Below are 27,309 nucleotides of genomic sequence, written 5' to 3' on the forward strand. Positions count from 1 at the left end.
ACAGTCAGACAGAGAAGGAAGCTCTTGCTCTTGTATGGGGCTGTGAACACTTCAATGTGTATCTGCTTGGTGCGCCCTTCACCACGATAGTCACTGACCACAAACCGTTGGAGACCATCTTCAATAATCCAAAGTCCAAACCACCAGCTCGCATTGAGAGATGGGCTCTTCGTCTGCAACCATACAACTTTACGGTGAAATACAAGCCGGGTGCAGGCAATCCCGCTGATTACATCAGTCGACATCCTGCCAACAGTTTCACCATCCCCAAGTATCAGCAAGTTGCCGAGGAATATGTACACTCTGTAACCTGTGATGCAGTCCCTAAGGCTCTCACTCTTGATGAAATCCGTACTGCAACCCTATAGGACCCAACTCTGCAAGCAACAGTGGATGCATTGACTAAGAAAAAGTTTCCACGCATCCCACCCTCAGGAGTTGACCAAGATGCATTCAAAGCACTTGAACGCATCCAGAAAGAATTAAGTGTTATGCAACAACGCGACACCGTGCTGCGAGGTACTCGTATCGTCATTCCAGCTGTTCTCCAGCAACGTGCTCTGAAGCTTGCACATCAAGGACACCAAGGTCTTGTTAGGACCAAACAGCTGCTACGAGAAAAGGTGTGGTTTCCTGGCATTGATCGATAAGCAAAGGATATGCATGATGCCTGTGTCCCTTGCCAAGCTGCAGTGGATACTTCAAGACCAACACCTCTACAACCTTCACCACTACCTGCTGCACCATGGACGGAAGTATCGATGGACTTCTGCGGACCACTACCAACTGGAGAGTACTTGATGGTAGTCATTGATGATCACTCACGTTATCCAGAAGTAGAAATCATCACTTCCACATCTGCAAAGGCCGTCATCCCGAAACTCGACAAGATCTTTTCAAATTTTGGCATTCCTGAAGTTGTCAAGACGGACAATGAACCGCCATTCAATGGACAAGACTTTGTCAACTTTTCTGAGCATATTGGATTCAAACACCGCCGTGTGATGCCACTACATCCTCAAGCAAATGGAGAAGTTGAGAGATTCATGCAACCTCTCATGAAAGCGGTACGCTGTGCTCATGCCGAAGGACGATCCTGGAAACAAGCTATGTATGCTTTTCTCAGGAACTACCGTGCAACGCCACATGGAACACTGGGCAAGTCGCCTGGCGAACTTTTATTTGGACGTCCTATGAGGATCTCACTACCCGTCATGCCAGCCGAGGTAACGGATAAACGTCTCGCTCCGAAGGATGCACTAGCCAAGGGCAAAATGAAAATTGCTCATGATCAACATGCAAAGGAACAATTCATAAAGGTTGGAGATACTGTTCTCGTTAAAAAGAAAAAAGATGGAAAGCTAGATATGCCGTATGATACAAAATCATATAAAGTGATTTGTGTAAAAGGAACTATGGTAACAGCTAATAATAGAGATCATAGTATAACACGTAATATGGCCTATTTCAAAGTGATTCCAACTAGTGTAGAAAATGATGAAGTGCAAAGTCGTGCAAAAGAAAAAGAAAAAATGAGTTATAACTCAATAAACAATTCATCAAGGGATGTTATTGTATTTGGAGACTCTCGTCCTAAACGTCATGTTAAACGCCCTACACGATTTGATGATTAATTGTGTTCCTATGTAATGCAAAGTATTTACTTGTCATGCTGAACTAAATTTAATATTGTTTGAATAATGCAGATATCTCATTCAATATTTTGTAACTTTGTATTACAGTTTCTTTCATGTTTGTTTAACATTGCATATGTATTTTTAACATTGAAATCCTTTGTGGTAAAGATTAAGTTGTTTAAATTCTTTGTGTGCTTAATTAATGTTAAATGTATGCAATATCTCTTGATATGTTAATAACTTTGTGTCAATAACTTTGCTTTGTGCTACAAGCATGGTAGACATCCTGTATTCATTCTTTTTAAAGAAAAGGAGGGATGTCATGTTCACAGAAAATGGTACCATCCGTTTTCTATGTGCGGCGGAGCAGACGCCAAGGAAGGTAAAACGAAGCGTACAGGACGCCCTCCAAGCTTGGTAGCTACTAGTTATGTACCAGTTTAAGTAGTAAAGTCAGTAACTAAGCAATGACTTTATATCAACCCTACAACCAAGACTTCCTCAGTAACACACAAACACCACACCTATGTGTGTGCATATTATAATTATTATCATTATTGCATAATATATGTTACACATAGATTAATCTTATAGAATACCCCCCAAAATGTGTCATGGTAGGCTGGCTCTAGAATTATATCATTTACAGTCATTGCTTAATTACAATTACAATTAATTCATACAGTCTCCGTGGTGTAGTGGTAAGACACTCGCCTGGCGTTCCGCGAGCGCTATGTCATGGGTTCGTATCCTGGCCGGGGAGGATTTACTGGGTGCAATTCCTTAACTGTAGCTTCTGTTTAACGCAACAGTAAAATGTGTACTTGGATGAAAAAAAACGATTCTTTGCGGCAGGGGATCGTATTCCAGGGACCTGCCCGTAACGCTATGCGTACTAGTGGCTGTACAAGAATGTAACAACTCTTGTATATATCTCAAAAAAAAAAAAAAAAAAAATTAAGAGAATTATTTATATGATCATAGATCTATAAGTCACTGATTTTCTCATTTAATTACTCATTCTGGTCCTTCGAGCTATCTTAGAATTTATCATTATTTTACATTTAAAATTATACATTTTATTAGTATTATACTGGAGCCAGATTTACCCACAACTTTTGTTTAATCTGCCCAGTTGAAGGAGTGGTTGCAGGTCGTGAAAGAAGAGTTGCTGACGATCTCCAGATTCATTATCCTTACTTTCATTTTCATGTATTGCTTGTGATTGTATAATTTGTGTCAGTAATTTTACACATTTTATCATTGTGTTTAAGTGTGCCTCCATTATAATATTTCTCTATGAGCATACACGAGGGTTATCATAGTACCACCTAGGGAACGTCACGTTCTCTATAGAAGTTCTTATCGCCTGGAGAGTGGTAAAGCAACACAGACTTATATAAAAGTGTACCCTAAGCAATCCAACCAGTATCAGAGCCTGAATGGTGGCAACAAGCAACATAGTGGCTGGAGAGAGGTAAAGCCACACAGACTTTTATAGGAGAGTACCCTGGACTGACAGTCCAGTGGCAGATCGGGGGAGTAGTGACACTCTGGCAACAAACAGTTGTTACGGTGCCCTCTCCTATTTCTTTCGTGTGCCTGCTTTAAGAGTCATATCAGCTCTCCCTACTGATTCTCTGAGGTTCAGGGAGTCTATTGATATATGTGGCGACCAGACCGGCTGCCAGTTAAGGCAGAAAGTTACATTATAAGTTGTAAGTAAGGGGAAATTGGCACCCTGATATAAAATGAAAGAGTATCCCCTACTGCAGATATGACGTTTTGGAAGGGACACTAGCTGATCGCGGATTGGCCGACTTAGGTCGCGGGCGACCAATCAGGGCCCGCCGTGACGTCACCGAGTGCTCCAGGCGGCGCCAACGTCAGAGTTGACCTGACCTTGGAAGCGAGAGGACGCACCTCGGTCATCTCTCAAGGATTTGAGGCTCTACAAGCCTTTCTTAGTGGATTAGAGCTGGCTATCGTAGCCCATCTCACGTATTGGAGACCCCGCGCTTCTGGGAAGCAAAAGGGAACCAAGTTTATTGAGCAAAAGAGTGCCAAATTTGGAAAATATTCGGCGACGATGCTGGGCGGCGACGCTGGACGTTGAGGACCTGGAAAGGTGTGGCGGGCAAGCCTAGCTGTGACCGGGTCACATCCACTGAGGGTTTTGGAAGGACGACACCGTGCCTAGGACAAGGAGCAACGCCTTGTGGAAGGGGCGAGTGTAGGAAAATAGTGATTAGCTCAGCGCCCATCGATGAACCAGGATTGGGGTAGCTGAATCTCAGGGATTGGAACGGCGATGACGCGAAGACTCCACGACACCTGAGGACCTGTGGAACGTTCCTGGATCGTCAAGGATCGACTCAGGAAGCGTGGGAACCTCACACCATCGAGGGACAGGCGTCGTGAGCCAGGAATGTAAGGTAGATCATTTTACCCCCATTACCCCTTGTGTGAGTAGGCTAGTTAGGCCACAATATTTACTTATGTATGTGGCAATAGGACATTAATACTTTAGTAGTAGAATAGGCTGCAAGGCAGCTTGTGTCCAGGACTGTCAGAGGGGACAGTGTGTATGGATGGCAGGACAGTGAAGAAGAGGCGCCCACGTGGTGAAGAGGCCCTCCTGTGAGAGAGTGTGGGACTCCTGTCTTTCTGCCCAGTTGAAGGAATGTTGGAGGTCGTGGAAGAAGAGGCTGACGATCTCCAGACTTATTATCCTTATTTTCATATTCATGTATTACTTGTAATTGTATGTGTGATCATGTAATTTGCATCAGTAAATTCACACTTTTATCATTGTGTTTAAGTGTGCCTCCATTTATAATATTTCTCTATGAGCATACACGAACGTTATCATAGTACCACCTAGGGAACACTACATTCTCTATAGAAGTTCTTATTGCCATGAGAGTGGTAAAGACAGCACGGACCTATATAAAAGTGTACCCTTAGCCATCCGATCAGTATCAGTGCCTGAATGGTGGCAACTAGTAACGTGGTGGCTAGAGAGAGGTAAAGCCACACAGACCTTCCTGGGAGAGTACCCTGGGCCGACAGTCTAGTAGCAGATCTTTGGAAGTAGCAATCTTCTGGCTACAAACAATATATAATACACCCACTGAACTGCATTGCTGGGGTGCAGATATAATAACCCAGCTGGCGACCTTGTTAAGAAGAAGATAGAGAAGACAGGCGGGAAAGGAGTTCCTGCAACCTTTTTGTCTGGCAGGCAAGACTCAGGGAGGTTATGGTTATAAGGTAAGCCTGAGTCTTCCTTCACTCCTCCACGGGTCTAGGCCGGAACTATTAACAGCAGTTTCCCCGTGTTTGACTGAAGGGCTTCCAGGGTGAATCAGTGGCACCCCCCTTTTTGTGGTGGAAGCAAAGACCTGCGGAGGTGGGCATTGTTGGTCCTCACTTGTGTGACCAAGGAGACTCCGGTGAATCCAGGGAGTCAGAGGGGCTGAGTATCCAGCCTTTTGAGCCCCTAGCAGCTGAGTGCTAAGCAGAGCCCCGGCCCACCTCCGACGTGACAGAGAACTGGCGACCTCGCCAGGATTCGAACCCCGGTAGCCAAGAACTGGGAACTTTGCCAGGAAGCGTGGATCAAGATACAGTGTGGCCCAAATTTCAAGACAAGTGTTGCCAGGGTACTAATACAGTGTGGCCAGTGAATTCAGTGGTACTGTTACTCAACCAGCTAAGAGACTGAAACGGTGAAATTAGTGACTACTAACTTGTCTGTGCTGTCGTATATGCTCAATGATATAGAGATGGAGGAGGACAAAGTAAAGAAATTTATTGACACAAGGGACGAGAGAATTTTGGAGGAGTGTACCAAGGCTCCACAAGGTACCACAAGCTCCAACAAGTGGCAAACCACTTTGGAATCAGGTTGAGGACGACTAAGATAGCGGAGCGAAGGATAGAGATCATGGCACAGCTCACAGCTCGAGAGGAGGCGACGGGAGAGGAGCCGTCTCAAGAGGAGCCGTCCCGAGGAGAGCCGTCGCAAGGTGAACCGCCCCGACTGGAGCCACCCCAAGCGCCTACCAGTGTGGAGAGAATTCACAGTGAACATGGGAGCAGTGGAAGGTCCAGCTGTAGTAAGAGGAGCCTGCAACTGGAAATAATGAAGATGCAACTGGAAGCCCAGCTGCGACGAGAGGAGAGAGAAGCACGGCTGCAGCTGCAACGAGAGGAACGTGCAGCTGAGCTGCAGTGAGAGGAAGCATGAGCGAGAAGCACGGCTGCAGCGAGAGGAGCGAGAAGCTCGGCTGAAGCGAGAAGAAGGAGAGAGACAACTGCGACTGGAGGAGATAAAGGCAAAGAAAGAAGTCGAATTGCGTCGCGTTGAGCGTGGTCTGACCTCACTACCTGCACGGCGGGATGACCTCAAGGTAAGGGAACGTGACTTACCTACGTTCGAACCTCAAGAAGCTGAGGCGTTCTTCGAACACTTTGAACAGGATAGCAACTCTGAAGGAGTGGCCGGAAGATGATTGGGCTGCTCTGGTCCAGGGCAGGTTGACTGGTGAGGCCCGGGAAGCCTACAACATGCTGGACCTAGAGGAGTATACTAGTTACGACGCGATTAAGAATGCGGTGCTCCACTCATTCCGGCTGACTCCGGAGATGTACCGGAAGCGGTTCAGAGAGTGTACGAGAGCGTCGGGAAAGACTTACGCCGAGACCGCCAGGGATATGGAACGGAAATTCCTACAATGGTTGAAGGCGGAGGAAGCGGAGTCGGCGGATGATATCAAACGACTGATAGTGATGGAGAACTTTATGTCAGTGCTCCATCCTGAGTTGCGAGTAAGGGTGAGAGAAGCAGGTATTAAGGACCTGAAGGCTGCAGCGGACCGAGCCGACATGCTGGAGGAGGCACTACATCTCAGGAGGGAGGGGCCACCCAGACACTCGCCTTACCCCAGGTCGGGAGGGAACTTTAGGAGTTCAGGAGGGGCGAGGACGGGTGGGGACTCTCCCAAGAGTAGTGTACCCAATGAAGTAACCCAGTTCAAGAGCTCAAGGGATGCGGTGAGGAAGTCCCAAGCTGTGAGCAGTGGACCTAGCTCGGGAGCAAGTGCTGCAGTCCCGGACACGACGACAGGGAGTCCAAGGAGGACCCAGGGAACGTCTGCAAGTGGTACTCGCCAGTCCCCAGGGGGACTGGCGAGTGGTCGCCCAGGGGAGGCAGCCGATGCTTCAACTGTGGTGTGAGAGGACATTATGCCCGCGAGTGTGAGGAGCACCAAAGGAATATAGGACTAATGTTGGAAGAGGAGAGAGTGCTTGTTCACACTCCATATTATAGTGGACCCAATGCGAATGGTTGGGAAATGAAGTTGGGTGAACATCCCTTCGTTTTCGGGGCCAACGACAAGTTTGGAAAGTCAGACCCAGTGGAGGTTGACGTTATAAGGTAAGCCTGAGTCTTCCTTCACTCCTCCACGGGTCTAGGCCGGAACTGTTAACAGCAGTTTCCCAGTGTTTGACTGAAGGGCTTCCAAGGTGAATCAGTGGCACCCCCCTTTTTGTGGTGGAAGCAAAGACCTGCGGAGGTGGGCATTATTGGTCCTCTCTTGTGTGACCAAGGAGACTCCGGTGAATCCAGGGAGTCAGAGGGGCTGAGTATCCAGCCTTTTGAGCCCCTAGCAGCTGAGTGCTAGCAGAGCCCCGGCCCACCTCCACGTGACACAGTATAGAATACAACCCACTGAACTGCATCGCTGGGGTGCAGATATACTAACCCAGCTGGTGACCTTGTTAAGAAGAAGATAAGGAAGGCAGGCGGGAAAGGAGTTCCTGCAACCTTTTTGTTTGGCAGGCACGACTCAGGGAAGTTATTGTTATAAGGTAAGCCTGAGTCTTTCTTCACTTCTCCATGGGTCTAGGCCGGAACTGTTAACAGCAGTTTCCTCGTGGTTGACTGAAGGGCTCCCAGTGTGAATCAGTGGCACCCCCCTTTAGTGTTGGGAGCAAAGACCTGCGGTGGTGGGCATTGCTGGTCCTCTCCTGTGGGACCAAGGAGACTCCGGTGAATCCCGGGAATTGGAGGGGGCTGAGTAGTCTGCCTTCTGAGCCCCTAGCAGTTGATTGCTAGCAGAGCCCCAGCCCACCCCTCGTGACAAGAACTGGCGACCTTGCCAGGATTGGAACCACGGTAGCCAAGAACTGGCAACTTCGCCAGGATGCGTGGATCAGGCTACAGTGTTGCCATGGTATGTTAATCAAGCTACAGTATTGCCCAAAATTCAAGACAGTGTCGCCAGGGTACTAATACAGTGTGGCCAGTGAATTCAGTGATACTGTTACCCAACCAGCTAAGGGACTGAAACGGTGAAATTAGTACCTACTAACTTGTCTGTGCTGTTGTGTATGCTCGATGATATAGAGATGGAGGAGGATAAAGTAAAGAAATTTTTTTTTTTTGAGATATATACAAGAGTTGTTACATTCTTGTACAGCCACTAGTACGCGTAGCGTTTCGGGCAAGTCCTTAATCCTATGGTCCCCTGAATGCGATCCCCTGCCGCGAAGAATCGTTTTTTCATCCAAGTACACATTTTACTGTTGCGATAAACAGAGGCTACAGTTAAGGAATTGCGCCCAATAAATCCTCCCCGGCCAGGATACGAACCCATGACATAGCGCTCGTGGAACGCCAGGCGAGTGTCTTACCACTACACCACGGAGACTGCTAGACAAGGGATGAGAGAATTTTGGAAGAGTGTACCAAGGCCCAGCTCCAACAAGTGGCAAACCACTTTGGGGTCAGGTTGAGGACGACTAAGGTAGCGGAGCGAAGGATAGAGATCATGGCACAGCTCACGGCTCGAGAGGAGGCGACGGGATAGGAGCCATCTCAAGAAAGGCCATCTCAAGGAGAGCTGTCCCACGGTGAACCGTCCCGACTAGAGCCACCCCAAGTGCCTACCAGTGTGGAGAGAATTCACAGTGAACGTGGGAGCAGTGGAAGGTCCAGCTGTAGTAAGAGGAGCCTGCAACTGGAAATAATGAAGATGCAACTGGAAGCCCAGCTGCGACGAGAGGAAAGAGAAGCGCAAATGCAGCGAGAGGAGTGTGAGCGAGAAGCACGGCTGCAGCAAGAGGAACGTGCAGCTCAGCTGCAGCGAGAGGAACGTGAAGCTCGGCTGCGGCAAGAAGAAGGAGTGAGACAACTGCGACTGGAGGAGATAAAGGCAAAGAAAGAAGTCGAATTGCGTCACGTTGATCGTGGGCTGCCCTCACTACCTGCACTGTGGGAATACCTCAAGGTAAGGGAACGTGACTTACCTACGTTCGAACCTCAAGAAGCTGAGGCGTTCTTCGAACACTTCGAATGGATAGCGAAGGGCAGGTTGACCGGTGAGGCCCAGGAAGCCTGCAACATGCTGGACCTAGAGGAGTGTGATAGTTACGACGCGATTAAGAATCAGGTGCTCCACTCATTCCAGCTGACTCCGGAGATGTACCGGAAGCGGTTCAGAGAGTGTACGAGAGCATCGGGAAAGTCTTACGCCTAGACCACCAGGGATATGGAACGGAAATTCCTACGATGGTTGAAGGCGGAGTCGGCGGATGAGATCAAACGACTGATAGTGATGGAGAAGTTTATGTCAGTGCTTCATCCTGAGTTGCGAGTAAGGGTGAGAGAAGCAGGTATTAAGGACCTGAAGGCTGCAGCGGACCGAGCCGACATGCTGGAGTAGGCACTACATCTCAGGAGGGAGGGGCCACCCAGACACTCGCCTTACCCCAGGTCGGGAGGGAACTCTAGGAGTTCAGGAAGAACGAGGACGGGTGGGGACTCTCCCACGAGTAGTGTGACTGATGAAATAACCCGGTTCAAGAGCTCAAGGGACGCGGGGAGGAAGCCCCAAGCTGTGAGCAGTGGACCTAGCTCGGGAGCGAGTGCTGCTGCCCGGGAACCGACGACGGGGAGTTCTAGGAGGACCCAGGGAACCTCTACCGTTGGTGATACCAGGGTGACTGGTCGCCCAGGAGAGACGGTCGGTGTTACAACTGTGGGGGACGAGGACACTTTGCAAGGGAGTGCGGTCGCCCCAGGCACGGTGAGAACGTGGCTTTCGCGAGGATAGGAAGTGAAAAAGCCAACGATAACTCAGGTGATATGCTGGTGATGAGGGAGAACAGGATTCACCCCTTTGTGTGTGAGGGGACGGTGAAGATAAGAGGACTGATCCTGTGCCAGCAAGGATGCTGAGGGACACGGGATCCGACTTCACCCTTGTTAGTGAATCCCTCTTCCCCGAGGACTACAGAAGTTCCAGTACAGGGGAGGCCCTGATAAGGACGTTGGGGGGACAAGTGAGGATGCCCCTTCATAAGGTGACTTAATTCAAGCTATGGTTGTCAGACTCTCGTGGTAGGGGTCTGTGTTTTACTGCCCAGGATGGAAGCTCAGGTGACCATAGTGAATGACTCCTGTGGGGGATGTGTTCTCCCGAATTTGATTAAGGGTGAGGAGTGTATAGAGCAGCAGGACGGGCGCCAGCAGTGGCGAAACGGAAATTGCAAGAGTGGCATTTCTGGTATGCGCGGTGACGTCGGGACGAGACGTCAAGGAAGATGATGTGAGCGGATCCAGTCACGCCGAAGAGAACATGCCGGGTGACCTGGGGCTTGATCGTTTGTTCCGAGAAGAGGCCAGAGGACAAGCGACAGGTGAGGAATGGTCGGATAGGAGTGTTCAAGTTACTCTCACCAGTCCTCTAGGTATTGACCGCACTAGGTCAGGACTGCAATTGACTAGGTCAGCTGCAAAAGGAAGAGTTTCCTGAGTTGGTACGGGAGGCGGAAGGAGGTCTCACCGGACCCGAGTCAACGACTCACTTCTTCGTGGAGAAGGGAATGCTAATGAGGCAGTGGAGACCGGTTAGGGAAGAAGCGAGTGATGATATGCTGAGAGTGAGGCGTCAGGTGGTGGTGCCAGCGCAGTACAGAGGCGCGGTGCTAAAGCTTGCACACTCAATGGATCCCGTGGGTCACTTGGGAGTAACCAAGACCCTAAGCAGGCTTCGGGAACATTTTTATTGGCCGGGCATGGACGCGGATGTAAGAAGAATCTGCAAGACGTGTTTCCCATGCCAGAGGGCTGGGAAGAACGTCCCTGCCATCCCGAAAGCACCTTTGGTTCCAGTTCCTGCGTTTGGCCAGGCGTTTGAACGCCTAATAATCGACGTTGTGGGACCACTACCCAGGACAAGAAGGGGAAATAATTACTTACTGACCATCATGTGTGCTTCGACGAGATATCCAGAGGCGATCCCAGTGCGGAAGGTGAATCGAGATACGTCATGGGACACCTTCAGCGGTTCTTTCCTTGGGTAGGTGTGCCCAAGGAGATCCAGTCTGATTGTGGAAGTGTTTTCCAGTCGAGGTGGTTTAGGCAGGCTATTGCGAGCTGGGGAATAGCCCAACTACGGTCGTCACCTTATAGACCTCAATTGCAAGGAGCAATTGAGAGGTTCCACTCCACTCTGAAGACCATCTTGAGAGTGTTTGTGCAGAACAGGGAGCAGAATGGGATGAGGCTGTCTGTTCAGCCCTGTTTGCGATCCGAGATGCTATTGTTGAGTCTCTGGGATTCTCTCCATTCCAGCTAGTGTTTGGGCACGAAGTAAGGCCATTTATTGATGCTGAAGGAGCAGTTGACGGCGGAGATGACATTAGTGACAGTGGAAGAGTATGTGCAAAGATTCCATGAACGATTGAAAACGGCGAAGGAATTGGCTGCTGAGCACCTGAAAACAGCTCAAGAGAAGATGTCGATCTGGTACGACAAGAAGGCTGTCCCAAGGGAGTTCAAGGCAGAAGCCAGAGTGATGATGTTGCTACCTGGGAGAGGTAGAGTGACGGAATCACGCTTTAGTGGTCTATACTCGGTTATATAGTGTTTGCAAGTTAAAGTTGTGTGTGTGTAAACTAAAGTCTTTGAAAATGTAATAAGTTATTACGAAACGCGTTCAAGTGTCGTGTCAGACTAAAAAAAAAAATGAATTTTGGAGAATTGATTTTTTCAATTACCATCGACAGTGAAAAGAAACAAGAAATATTGAGAAAAATCGTGTTAGAATTATTAATCTTACTTTTTCGGTCATATTTAATAAAATATACATACACATATATATATATATATATATATATATATATATATATATATATATATATATATATATATATATATATATATGTATGTATGTATATATATATATATATATATATATATATATATATATATATATATATATATATATATATATATATATATATATATACATATATATATATATATGCACAGACTACCCTATTCCAGTAGCTGAAGTTTATAACTTTTTAGACACTCAACCCACCAGGGGACTCGAACACTGGCCAACAAGGTGGCAGTTGCATGCTGTATCCACTTCGCTATACTTCAAAGCCATAAGAGAGGTAGGAATTCTGGGGTATTTATAAAATATATATATATATATATATATATATATATATATATATATATATATATATATATATATATATATATATATATATATATATATAGATATACATATATATATATATATATATATATATATATATATATATATATACATATATATATATATATATATATATATATATATATATATATATATATATATATATATATATATATATATATATATATATATATATATATATGCAATTGACGATCACAAAACACTGATCATTTTATGCGGAAAATCCACAGAGAAATATGAAATGAGGTGAACGTTTCGGCTTTGTTAAAGCCTTTGTCAACACCAGACTGACTCAAAGTCTGGTGTTGACAAAGGCTTTAACAAAGCCGAAACGTTCACCTCATTTCATATTTCTCTGTGGATTTTCCGCATATATATATATATATATATATATATATATATATATATATTATTAAATATGACCGAAAAAGTAAGATTAATAATTCTAACACGAATTTTCTCAATCTTTCGTACATTACGCTTCACTGTTGGAGGTAAATCAAAAATCACTTCTCCAAAATTCATTTTTATTTCTAGTCTGACGCGACACGGGCGCGTTTCCTAAAACTTATTACATTTTCAAAGACTTCACAAATACACAACTGATTAGAACTTACGTATCTCTGATTTTATATCTACATTTGAGTGAGGTGGGAGGGGTGATGTGGCATTAACACAAGACAGAACAAGAGGGGATATTAATAGGGTATTAAAAGTATCAACACAAGACAGAACAGAAACAATGGGTATTGAATAGAAGTGTTTGTAGAAAGCCTATTGGTCCATATTTCTTGATGCTTCTATATTGGAGCGGAGTCTTGAGGTGGGTAGAATATAGTTGTGCAATAATTGGCTGTTGATTGCTGGTGTTGACTTCTTGATGTGTAGTGCCTCGCAAACGTCAAGCCGCCTGCTATCGCTGTATCTATCGATGATTTCTGTGTTGTTTACTAGGATTTCTCTGGCGATGGTTTGGTTATGGGAAGAGATTATATGTTCCTTAATGGAGCCCTGTTGCTTATGCATCGTTAAACGCCTAGAAAGAGATGTTGTTGTCTTGCCTATATACTGGGTTTTTTGGAGCTTACAGTCCCCAAGTGGGCATTTGAAGGCATAGACGACGTTAGTCTCTTTTAAAGCGTTCTGTTTTGTGTCTGGAGAGTTTCTCATGAGTAGGCTGGCCGTTTTTCTGGTTTTATAGTAAATCGTCAGTTGTATCCTCTGATTTTTGTCTGTAGGGATAACGTTTCTATTAACAATATCTTTCAGGACCCTTTCCTCCGTTTTATGAGCTGTGGAAAAGAAGTTCCTGTAAAATAGTCTAATAGGGGGTATAGGTGTTGTGTTAGTTGTCTCTTCAGAGGTTGCATGGCTTTTCACTTTCCTTCTTATGATGTCTTCGATGAAACCATTGGAGAAGCCGTTATTGACTAGGACCTGCCTTACCCTACAGAGTTCTTCGTCGACTTGCTTCCATTCTGAGCTGTGGCTGAGAGCACGGTCGACGTATGCGTTAACAACACCCCTCTTGTACCTGTCAGGGCAGTCGCTGTTGGCATTTAGGCACATTCCTATGTTTGTTTCCTTAGTGTAGACTGCAGTGTGGAAACCTCCGCCCTTTTCCATGACTGTTACATCTAGAAAAGGCAGCTTCCCATCCTTTTCCGTCTCGTAAGTGAAACGCAGCACGGAACTCTGCTCAAATGCCTCCTTCAGCTCCTGCAGATGTCTGACATCAGGTACCTGTGTAAAAATGTCGTCAACATACCTGCAGTATATGGCCGGTTTCAAGTTCATGTCGACTAAGACTTTTTGCTCGATGGTACCCATGTAGAAGTTTGCAAACAGGACACCTAGGGGAGAACCCATGGCGACCCCATCTACTTGCTTATACATGTGCCCATCCGGGCTCAAGAAGGGTGCCTCTTTAGTACAAGCTTGGAGTAGTTTCCTCAGAATACTTTCTGGCATGTCAAGAGGAGTACAGGCTGGATCACGATACACTCTGTCGGTTATCATTCCGATTGTCTCGTCCACAGGTACGTTGGTAAACAGTGATTCTACGTCCAACGAGGCTCTTATCCCTGTGGCCCGTGTGCCCCGCAGTAAGTCCACAAATTCCTTTGGAGACTTCAGGCTGAAGGCGCAAGGAACATAAGGAATCAGCAGGCCGTTGAGTCACTTCGCCAGTCTGTACGTGGGTGTGGGTATCTGGCTAATGATTGGCCGAAGTGGGTTTCCAGGCTTGTGCGTCTTGACATTTCCATACGCATATCCAGGTTTATATTCCCCAATGATCTTTGGCAGGTGGAGTCCGGATTTCTTGGCGTTCACAATTTCGATCAGTTTGTTGACCTTTGCTTTTAATTCGGCTGTAGTGTCCTTCGTTACCCTTTGGAACTTAGTTTGGTCAGAGAGTATGATGTTCATTTTCGCCAGATATTCGTCTTTTTTAAGAATGACATATATTGGCGACTTGTCACCTCTCCTGACAACTATCTCCTTGTTCTCACGAAGGCTTTTAGCTGCCGCTTTAAGCTCGGGGGACAGTATGGTGCTTCTGTAGTTGCCTCGATTCTTTCCTCCTTCTGCAATAAGTTCTGCTTGTAAGGTATCTTTGGTAGTGACCTTCTTTTGTGTCTCGAGGTCGAATATGTCGTCCAACAGAATTTCCAACTCTACTTTCCGGGCCATTTCACTCGGTCTGGACATAACATGACAGTTTATGCCCAGATTTAGGAGAGTGACTTGGTCCTCAGTGAGGTTAATTCCTGCAAATTCCTGCGTTTCACTTACGAGACGGAAAAGGATGGGAAGCTGCCTTTTCTAGATGTAACAGTCATGGAAAAGGGCGGAGGTTTCCACACTGCAGTCTACACTAAGGAAACAAACATAGGAATGTGCCTAAATGCCAACAGCGACTGCCCTGACAGGTACAAGAGGAGTGTTGTTAACGCATACGTCGACCGTGCTCTCAGCCACAGCTCAGAATGGAAGCAAGTCGACGAAGAACTCTGTAGGGTAAGGCAGGTCCTAGTCAATAACGGCTTCTCCAATGGTTTCATCGAAGACATCATAAGAAGGAAAGTGAAAAGCCATGCAACCTCTGAAGAGACAACTAACACAACACCTATACCCCCTATTAGACTATTTTACAGGAACTTCTTTTCCACAGCTCATAAAACGGAGGAAAGGGTCCTGAAAGATATTGTTAATAGAAACGTTATCCCTACAGACAAAAATCAGAGGATACAACTGACGATTTACTATAAAACCAGAAAAACGGCCAGCCTACTCATGAGAAACTCTCCAGACACAAAACAGAACGCTTTAAAAGAGACTAACGTCGTCTATGCCTTCAAATGCCCACTTGGGGATTGTAAGCTCCAAAAAACCCAGTATATAGGCAAGACAACAACATCTCTTTCTAGGCGTTTAACGATGCATAAGCAACAGGGCTCCATTAAGGAACATATAATCTCTTCCCATAACCAAACCATCGCCAGAGAAATCCTAGTAAACAACACAGAAATCATCGATAGATACAGCGATAGCAGGCGGCTTGACGTTTGCGAGGCACTACACATCAAGAAGTAAACACCAGCAATCAACAGCCAATTATTGCACAACTATATTCTACCCACCTCAAGACTCCGCTCCAATATAGAAGCATCAAGAAATATGGACCAATAGGCTTTCTACAAACACTTCTATTCAATACCCATTGTTTCTGTTCTGTCTTGTGTTGATACTTTTAATACCCTATTAATATCCCCTCTTGTTCTGTCTTGTGTTAATGCCACATCACCCCTCCCACCTCACTCAAATGTAGATATAAAATCAGAGATACGTAAGTTCTAATCAGTTGTGTATTTGTGAAGTCTTTGAAAATGTAATAAGTTTTACGAAACGCGCCCGTGTCGCGTCAGACTAGAAATAAAAATGAATTTTGGAGAAGTGATTTTTGATTTACCTCCAACAGTGAAGCGTAATGTACGAAAGATTGAGAAAATTCGTGTTAGAATTATTAATCTTACTTTTTCGGTCATATTTAATAATATATGTCTACATGAAAGACTGCTACCAAAATATACTAATATATATATATATATATATATATATATATATATATATATATACATACATATATATATATATATATATATATATATATATATATATATATTATATATATATATATATATATATATATATATATATATATATATATATATATATATATATATATATATATATATATATATATATGTCGTACCTAGTAGCCAGAACGCACTTCTATGCCTACTATGCAAGGCCCGATTTGCCTAATAAGCCAAGTTTCCATGAATTAATTGTTTTTCGACTATCTAACCTACCTAACCTAACCTAACCTAACTTTTTCGGCTACCTAACCTAACCTAACCTATAAAGATAGGTTAGGTTAGGTTAGGTAGGGTTGGTTAGGTTCGGTCATAAAACTACGTTAATTTTAACTCCAATAAAAAAAAATTGACCTCATACTTAATGAAATGGGTAGCTTTATCATTCCACAAGAAAAAAATTAGAGGAAATATATTAATTCATGAAAACTTGGCTTATTAGGCAAATCGGGCCTTGCATAGTAGGCATAGAAGTGCGTTCTGGCTACTAGGTACGACATATATATATATATATATATATATATATATATATATATATATATATATATATATATATATATATATATATATATATATATATATATATATATATATATATGTCGTACCTAGTAGCCAGAACGCACTTCTCAGCCTACTATGCAAGCCCAATTTGCCTGATAAGCCAAGTTTTCATGATTTAATTGTTTTACGACTACCTAACCTAACCTAACCTAACTTTTTCGGCTACCTAACCTAACCTAACCTATAAAGATAGGTTAGGTAGGGATGGTTAGGTTTGGTCATATATCTACGTTAATTTTAACTACAATAAAAAAAAATTGACCTCATACATAATGAAATGGGTAGCTTTATAATTTCATAAGAAAAAAATTAGAGAAAATATATTATTTCAGGAAAACTTGGCTTATTAGGCAAATTGGGCCTTGCATAGTAGACCGAGAAGTGCATTCTGCCTACTAGGTACGACATATATATATATATATATATATATATATATATATATATATATATATATATATATATATATATATATATATATATATATATATATATATATATATATATATATATATATATGTGTGTGTATATCACGAAAATAAACACGTGATTAAGAATGTGACAATGTCAGACCACGGAGGAAAATGAAACAGGAAATTTCCTTAAGTACTTTCGTATATTAAATACATCTTCAGAAGGAATCTTCAGGAAGGAATCTTCCTGAAGATATATATATATATATATATATATATATATATATATATATATATATATATATATATATATATATATACATATATATATATATATATATATATATATATATATATATATATATATATATATATATATATATATATATACATGTTTCATTGAATATGACTGCATATTCTGTATTTATTATTTTCTGGTTTAGGGCTTCTATCCCTCTAACTATTTTCTTAGCATCAGGGCTAAGTTGACATAGGAGTTCTCCAAAACTCATTTTCGTACTTTTAAGGTGTAGAAAAGAAGTGATTTACTATAGAGTGTATTACACTTATTTATACAATATGCACAACGTTTCGAACCTCCATGGTTCATTCTCAAGTGAACAGATCTTGAGAACATAAGAACATAAGAACAAAGGCAACTGCAGAAGGCCTATTGGCCCATACGAGGCAGCTCCTATTTATAACCACCCAATCCCACTCATATACTTGTCCAACCCGCGCTTGAAACAATCGAGGGACCCCACCTCCAGCACGTTACGCGGTAATTGGTTCCACAAATCAACAACCCTGTTACTGAACCAGTATTTACCCAAGTCTTTCCTAACCAAACTTTCAACAATGGGTATTGATTGGGTATTAAATTCAAACACAAGACAGAACACGAAACAATGGGTATTAAATTCAAACACAAGACAGAACACGAAACAATGGGTATTGAATGGAAGTAATTGTAGACAGCCTATTGGTCCATATTTCTTGATGCTGCTATATTGGAGCGGAGTCTTGAAGTGGGTAGAAGTGAGACTCCACTCCAATATAGCAGCATCAAGAAATATGGACCAATAGGCTGTCTACAATTACAGTACTTCCATTCAATACCCATTGTTTCGTGTTCTGTCTTGTGTTTGAATTTAATACCCATTCAATACCCATTGTTGAAAGTTTGGTTTCACCTCATCCACCTCACCCAAATGTAGATATAAACTCGAAAGATGTGTAAGCTCTATTCAGTTTCAGTTGTGTGTTTGTAAACTAAAGTCTTTGAAAATGTAATAAGTTTTACGAAACGCGCTCAAGTGTCGCGTCAGACTAGAAATAAAAATGAATTTTGGAGAATTGATCTTTGAATTACCATCAACAGTGAAAAGAAACGTAAGAAAGATAGAAAAAATTCGTGTTAGAATTATTAATCTTACTTTTTCGCTCATATTTAATAATATATGTCTATAGGAAAGACTGCTACCAAAATAAATATATATATATATATATATATATATATATATATATATATATATATATATATATATATATATATATATATATATATATATATATATATATATATATATATATATATATGTTATTAAATATGACCGAAAAAGTAAGATTAATAATTCTAACACGAATTTTCTCAATGTTTCTTATATTCTTTTTCACTGTTGATGGTAACTGAAAAATCAATTCTCCAAAATTCATTTTTATTTCTAGTCTGACGCGACACTTGAACGCGTTTCGCAAAACTTATTACATTTTCAAAGACTTTAGTTTACACACACACAACTATAACTGAACAGAGTTTTAAAACAGCTTCGATTTTATACCTGCATTTGGGTGAGGTGATATGTTACAACAGTTTTGGATGAGGTGAAAACAAACTTTAAACACAAGACAGAACACGAAACACTGGGTATAATATTTTGTAAGTTTAAAAGGAAGAATGGAAGTAACTCCAAGCTTATACTAAAGAGGCACCCTTCTTGAGCTCGGATGGGCACATGTATAAGCAAGTAGAAGGGGTCGCCATGGGTTTTCCCCTAGGTGTCCTGTTTGCGAACTTCTACATGGGTACCTTCGAACAAAAGGTCTTAGTCGACATGAACTTGAAACCGGCCATATACTGCAGGTATGTTGACGACATTTTTACATAGGTACCGGATGTCGGACATCTGCAGGAGCTGAAGGAGGCATTTGAGCGGAATTCTGTGTTGCGTTTCACTTATGAGATGGAGAAGGATCGAAAGCTGCTCTTTCTAGATGTAACAGTCATGGAAAGGAGCGGAGGTTTCCACACTGCAGTCTACACTAAGGAAACAAACATAGGAATGTGCCTCAATGCCAACAGTGACTGCCCAGACAAGTACAAGAGGAGTGTCGTTAACGCTTATGTCGACCGTGCTCTCAGCCACAGCTCAGGATGGAAGCAAGTCGATGAAGAACTCTGTAGGGTAAGGCAGGTCCTAGTCAACAACGGCTTCTCCAATGGTTTCGTTGAAGACATCATAAGAAAGAAGGTGAAACGCCATGCAACCTCTGAAGAGACAACTAACACAACACCTGTACCCCCTATTAGACTATTTTACAGGAACTTCTTTTCCACAGCTCATAAAACGGAGGAAAGGGTCCTGAAAGTAATTGTTAATAGAAACGTTATCCCTACAGACAAAAAATCAGAAGATACAATTAACGATCTACTATAATACCAAGAAAACTGCCAACCTATTCATGAGAAACTCTCCACACACAAAGCAGAACGCTTTAAAAGAGACCAATGTCGTCTATGCCTTCAAATGCCCACTTGGGTACTGCAAGCCTCAAAGAATTCAGTATATAGGAAAGACAACAGCATCTCTTTTCAGGCGAATAACGATGCATAAGCAACAGGGCTCCATTAAGGAACATATAATCTCTTCCCGCAACCAGACAATCACCAAAGAAGTCTTAACAAAAAACAAGGAAATCATCGATAGATACAGCGATAGCAGGCGGCTTGACGTCTGCGAGGCACTACACATTAAGAAGTTGACACCAGCAATCAACAGCCAATTAATGCACAACTATATTCTACCCACTTCAAGACTCCGCACTAATATAGAAGCATCAAGAAATATGGGCCAATAGGCCCTTTGCAGTTACTTCCATTCTTCCCTTTAAACTTACAAAATATTATACCCATTGTTTCGTGTTTTGTCTAGTGTTGAAAGTTTGTTTTCACCTCATCCAAAACTGTTGTAACATATCATCTCACCCAAATGCAGGTATAAAATCGAAGCTGTTTTAAAACTCTGTTCAGTTATAGGTGTGTGTGTGTAAACTAAAGTCTTTGAAAATGTAATAAGTTTTATGAAACGCGTTCAAGTGTCGCGTCAGACTAGAAATAAAAAAGAATTTTGGAGAATTGATTTTTCAGTTACATCACCAGTGAAAAAGAATATAAGAAACATTGAGAAAATTAGTGTTAGAATTATTAATCTTACTTTTTCGGACATATTTAATAATATATGTCTACAGGAAAGACTGCTACCAAAATATACTAATATATATTTTATATATATATATATATATATATATATATATATATATATATATATATATATATATATATATATATATATATATATATATATATATATATATATATATATATATATATATATATATATATATATATATATATGTCGTACCTAGTAGCCAGAACGCACTTCTCAGCCTACTATGCAACGCCCAATTTGCCTAATAAGCCAAGTTTTCATGAATTAATGGTTTTTCGTCTACCTAACTTAACCTAACCTAACGTTTTCGGCTACCTAACCTAACCTAACCTACAAAGATAGGTTAGGTTAGGTTAGGTAGGGTTGGTTAAGTTCGGTCATATATTTACGTTAATTTTAACTCCTATAAAAAAAAATTGACCTCATACATAATGAAATGTGTAGCTTTATCATGTCATGAGAAAAAAAATAGAGAAAATATATTAATTCAGGAAAACTTGGCTTATTAGGCAAATCGGGCCTTGCATAGTAGGCTGAGAAGTGAGTTCTGGCTACTAGGTACGATATATATATATATATATATATATATATATATATATATTTATATATATATATATATATATATATATATATATATATATATATATATATATATATATGTATATATATATATATATATATATATATATATATATATATATATATATATATATATATATATATATGTCGTACCTAATAGCCAGAACGCACTTCTCGGCCTACTATGCAAGGCCCGATTTGCCTAATAAGCCAAGTTTTCCTGAATTAATATATTTTCTCTAACTTTTTTCTTATGAAATGATAAAGCTACCCATTACATTATGAATGAGGTCAATTTTTTTTTATTGGAGTTAAAATTAACGTAGATATATGACCGAACCTAACCAACCCTACCTAACCTAACCTAACCTATCTTTATAGGTTAGGTTTGGTTAGGTAGCCGAAAAAGTTAGGTTAGGTTAGGTTAGGTAGGTTAGGTTGACGAAAAACAATTAATTCATGAAAACTTGGCTTATTAGGCAAATCTGGCCTTGCATAGTAGGCATAGAAGTGAGTTCTGGCTACTAGGTACGACATATATATATATATATATATATATATATATATATATATATATATAAATATATATATATATATATATGTATATATATATATATATATATATATATATATATATATATATATATATATATATATATATATATATGTATATATATATATATATATATATATATATATATATATATATATATATATATATATATATATGACGAAAAATATGTTATATATGCCTTGTTATATATGACGTGCCTTGTTATATATGACGAAAAAAGTAAGATTAATAATTCTAACACGAATTTTCTCAATATTTCTTATGTTTCTTGTTATTGTAAACTTTAGTTTACACACACACAACTGTAACCAGAAAACACTAAAAAGAGTTTTACTTATGCTAACACTAATCAGCTTTTCTTATTACTTATATATATATATATATATATATATGTCGTACCTAATAGCCAGAACGCACTTCTCAGCCTACTATTCAAGGCCCGATTTGCCTAATAAGCCAAGTTTTCATGAATTAATGTTTTTTCGTCTACCTAACCTACCTAACCTAACCTAACCTAGCTTTTTTTGGCTACCTAACCTAACCTTACCTATAAATATAGGTTAGGTTAGGTTAGGTAGGGTTGGTTAGGTTCGGTCATATATCTAAGTTAATTTTAACTCCAATAAAAAAAATTTGACCTCATACATAGAGAAAAGGGTTGCTTTATCATTTCATAAGAAACAAATTATAGTAAATATATTAATTCAGGAAAACTTGGCTTATTAGGCAAATCGGGCCTTGAATAGTAGGCTGAGAAGTGAGTTCTGGCTACTAGGTACGACATATATATATATATATATATATATATATATATATATATATATATATATATATGTCGTACATAGTAGCCAGAACTTACTTCTCGGCCTACTATGCAAGGCCCGATTTGCCTAATAAGCCACGTTTTCATGAATTAATTGTTTTTCGACTACCTAACCTACCTAACCTAACCTAACCTAGCTTTTTAGGCTACCTAACCTAACCTAACCTATAAAGATAGGTTAGGTTAGGTTAGGTAGGGTTGGTGAGGTTCGGTCATATATCTACGTTAATTTTAACTCCAATAACAAAAAATTGACCTCATACATAATTAAATGGGTAGCTTTATCATTTCATAAGAAAAAAATAGAGAAAATATGTTAATTCAGGAAAACTTGGCTTATTAGGCAAATCGTGCCTTGTATAGTAGGCCGAGAAGTGCGTTCTGGCTACTAGGTACGACATATATATATATATATATATATATATATATATATATATATATATATATATATATATATATATATATATATATATATATATATATATGTCGTACCTAGTAGCCAGAACGTCCTTCTCAGCCTACTATGCAAGGCCCACTTTGCCTAATAAGCCAAGTTTTCATGAATTAATTGTTTTTCGGCAACCTAACCTACCTAACCTAACCTAACCTAACTTTTTCGGAGACCTAACCTAACCTAACCTGTAAAGATAGGTTAGGTTAGGTAGGGTTGGTTAGGTTCGGTCATATATCTACGTTAATTTTAACTCCAATAAAAAAAATTGACCTCATGCATAATGAAATGGGTAGCTTTATCATTTCATAAGAAAATAATTAGAGAAAATATATTAATTCAGGAAAACTTGGCTTATTAGGCAAATCGGGCCTTGCATAGTAGGCCGAAAAGTGCGTTCTGGCTACTAGGTACGACATATCTATATATATATATATATATATATATATATATATATATATATATATATATATATATATATATAATATGTGCATCCTGGAGAGGGTCTACTGCGGGTACTTGTGGAGGTTGAATCCTGGGGAGGGTCTACTGGGGGTACTTGTGGAGGCTGCATCCTGGGGAGGGTCTACTGGGGGTACTTGTGGAGGTTGCATCCTGGGGAGGGTCTACTGGGGGTACTTGTGGAGACTGCATCCTGGGGAGGGTCTACTGGGGGTTCTTGTGGAGGTTGCATCCTGGGGAGGGTCTACTGGGGGTTCTTGTGGAGGTTGCATCCTGGGGAGGGTCTACTGGAGGTACTTGTGGAGGCTGCATCCTGGGGAGGGTCTACTAGGGGGTACTTGTGGAGGACTGCATCTTGGAGAGGGTCAATAGTTCGACCTTATGGTGGGTGGGGGGGTGGGTGAACCTCGATATATACGTAACATGTATATATATACTTTGGCTGCCTTCTCCCGACACAATAGTTATACATTATTAAAAAACAACAGCCAATATTCAAAACACACAGCATGTTACAACCAAGATATACAAATCAAAGGGCATTCATTAACTAAAGAATATAATGCAGGCCTCTCTGTTAATTTTCGTAAATTATTCAAGCTTAAAAATTGCTGATGCTACATATAAGTTACTGAGCAATTCAACTGTTGCTTACTACGCATGTAAATTATTGTTTCTATGCTGCAAGGCAAATTTCCATAGCAGGGTATGCACAAATACTGGCCTACTCTAAAACATATTTAAAACATCCTACATTCAGCATCTTAGTTCAACCTAATTAACATACTACAGCAATTAATGTATGCGAGTCAACGGTATACAAAATAACATTGGAAATAAGCTTGGCTTGCCACTGGGCAGAAAATGCGATTATGACGAGGATGCTTTTTCGTTCATAAGTGAATGTGCAAGAAAGAAGACTTAAGAACTCACCAAAAGTAGATGAGGTAGTAGAAGACAGGTATGGTGAAGGCGACTAGCATCCACCTCCAGGGTCGCACCAGATAAGCTACTCCTGGCACCATCATGTATCCCACAGCCCAAGGAAGAAGGAAGAACGAGGCCACATAATTCCGCTGTCGTGGCGTGCATAATTCCATAGCTGAAAAGAATATCGAGTGGGTGTTTTTTATCTGACCTTCAGAAGAGTTCCATGACTGTTTGGAATTCAACTAATTATTTTCGTTATTAAATTAGATATTTTGAAAAGTGTGTGTATTTATTTTATTTCTGTAACAAAAATAATTGTTACTCTGATCACAATGAAATCACAATGGTGTATTGTATCAATGAAAATCATTTTGAGGCAATGGAGTGACTTTAACCGGCGTTCTAGTGATTTCCTCACACCTACCTTAACCAACTTGGTTATGATGGGACAAAACCTACCCATCTCAGAGTTCTACTGAATTTACTAGGAGGTTCTAGACGCCCCGAACTGGAGCGCAACCAGGATTTTACTGTGGCCACGCCCACACTCTGACCTGCAGGTATACATATACCTGCAATACTCACACTCACACTGGTAATGATCCTCACACTGCCATCTGGCGCACTTTGGGCAGAAGCTGCCCACAACACGGAGACTGCCGATGGGGGTTCCGGTGAAGCCCACCCCTAAGGCGCGACACTTAAGAGACGCGGGGTGGTGGGAGGGTTTTTATTGGTAGTGCAAGATGTACGCCGAATGGGAAGTGGCAACAAGACTAAGACTAAATGCAGGACAGGAATGTCCCGAAGTGCGAGCATGAAAATGGGTATAGAAGAAGAATAAGTGTAGGGAGAGGAAGAGTAGTAAGGAGGTGAAAAAGTACCAGGGCTTAACCTCGCTGCGTGTCGATTGTTCGCGGTTTCCTGAAGCAAGTACTCACAAAGGGTATTTTTTGGTGACAAAAACAGGAATATCATCAGTCTTGCATCATCGCAGCTCAAAAGCATCAGGGCTGAGTTGATGGATTTTAAAGGTGTTGATTATAGAAAGTTTTATCTGTATACAGGATCAGTTGGAGGATCGTGTAGAGAGATGAAGAGATCATGTGTGTTACGTGGACATCTGAAAATATTAGTGTGGAGATCAGTGTGATGTTCATGACAGGTGAGGAGTCTGTCAATTTGTTTGTCAAGGAGATTTTTCCAATAGTCATTTAGGGCTAGAATGTTTGTTCTTTCATGAAGACTTTCACTAGTGTGGAAATCTTGCTAGTAAATATTATGTATCCATCTAAGTGTTCTGTTTTGGATCCTCTGGAGTTTTAGTTGATTTGTAGGTGCAAGGGTGAACTATCAGGAGAAAGCGCCAAGCTATTACGACAAATAGCACTGGGAAGGAGTCAGGATAAGGAGTTGGGATGGGACGGTGAGGGTCTAATGAGTGCTTTGTTGAGGTGCGATTTAGTGTCTGGTTTGACATACTTTAGTCAGTACAATTTGTCATGAAGGTACGAGCGTCATGCTCATTACATCCAGTTAGCACACTCAGTGTGAGAGAATAGATCAGATCAGCTGTCTTAATGAATATAGGATGAATGTACCCCAGCAGTTGAGACTCTCACGAGTGCACGAAATGTGTGCACTATTTTGAGGTTATCTTGAGATGATTTCGGGGCTTAGCGTCCCCGCGGCCCGGTCCTCGACTAGGCCTCCTTTTTGTTACACATGTTCAGGAAGCAGCTCGTAGCAGCTGTCTAACTCCCAGGTTGCTATTTACTGCTAGGTAAACAGGGGGCATGAGGGGGAAAGCAACTCTGCCCATTTGTTTCCGCCTCCATCGGGGATCGAACCCGGAACATCAGGACTACGAATCCGAAGCGCTGTCCCCTCAGAGGTCAGGCCCCATTTGCACCTCACTAAGTCGCGTATCGTTAATACAAAACTCAGCTATGCCTTGTTGCGTATAGTTAGATAGCTTTTCAGAGACGGCACCACTCCCGTGCCAGGTAAGTCCACTACGGGCTCACCATAGCCCGTGCTACTTGCCCCGCTCCTGTGCCAGGTAAGTTACGAGCTCACCATAGCCCGTGCTACTTGGAACCTGTTCCGAGTAGCTGAATCTATAACAACATGTTGCGTATACTTAGATAGCTCATGTCAACAAGATACTATTGCTAGCACGAAGGCCGTCGGGTTATTCACCAATTAGCTATTACAGCAAGAAGTATGTATAGTCAACAACCAGTCCTCTTAAAAATAACGTCGCTCTTTGCTCGTATGCGGCTATGGCCAAAAATGGACGTAATTTTAAATGAAATCGGTTCACGAAAGTGATGTACTGTCCCGTTTTGTGTTTGAGTCCTCTAGCTTACTCGGAAAGGTTAGGAGAGGAAACATTCAATTAACATTTTTCATGACATTTTGAAACTTAAGGAGAATTTCCTGTCCTCCTAACCTACCAGAAGACCCTTAACTTACTGTTTTGGAAAAAAATCCAAATTTTATTTTAAATTTTTTTCATTTTTAAATTACGTCCATTTTCGGTCATATGGGCAAACGGCCAATTCAGCCGTAATTTGTAAGAGGACAGGTACCAAAATCCGAGTCAGATGGTTCTATGGGAGTGTCACGCCAGGTGAGGGTCACGGATACAACCGAGCCTTGTCTCG

General features: G+C 41.5%; 1 protein-coding gene across 3 annotated transcripts in view; it reads right to left on the reverse strand.

Annotated features, from left to right (window-relative positions):
* The window catches only part of LOC123767098 (organic cation transporter-like protein), a 297,560-nt gene that overhangs the window by 55,455 nt on the left and 214,796 nt on the right, over positions 1-27,309 (reverse strand). For all 3 annotated transcript variants that reach the window (XM_069304722.1, XM_069304723.1, XM_069304724.1), the window contains exon 7: positions 24,644-24,812. In XM_069304722.1, the coding sequence (XP_069160823.1) occupies positions 24,644-24,812 (169 nt within the window). The remainder of the gene's footprint in view (positions 1-24,643; positions 24,813-27,309) is intronic.

The sequence above is a fragment of the Procambarus clarkii genome, chromosome 53, assembly GCF_040958095.1.
Source record: "Procambarus clarkii isolate CNS0578487 chromosome 53, FALCON_Pclarkii_2.0, whole genome shotgun sequence".
NCBI classification, from domain to species: domain Eukaryota; kingdom Metazoa; phylum Arthropoda; class Malacostraca; order Decapoda; family Cambaridae; genus Procambarus; species Procambarus clarkii.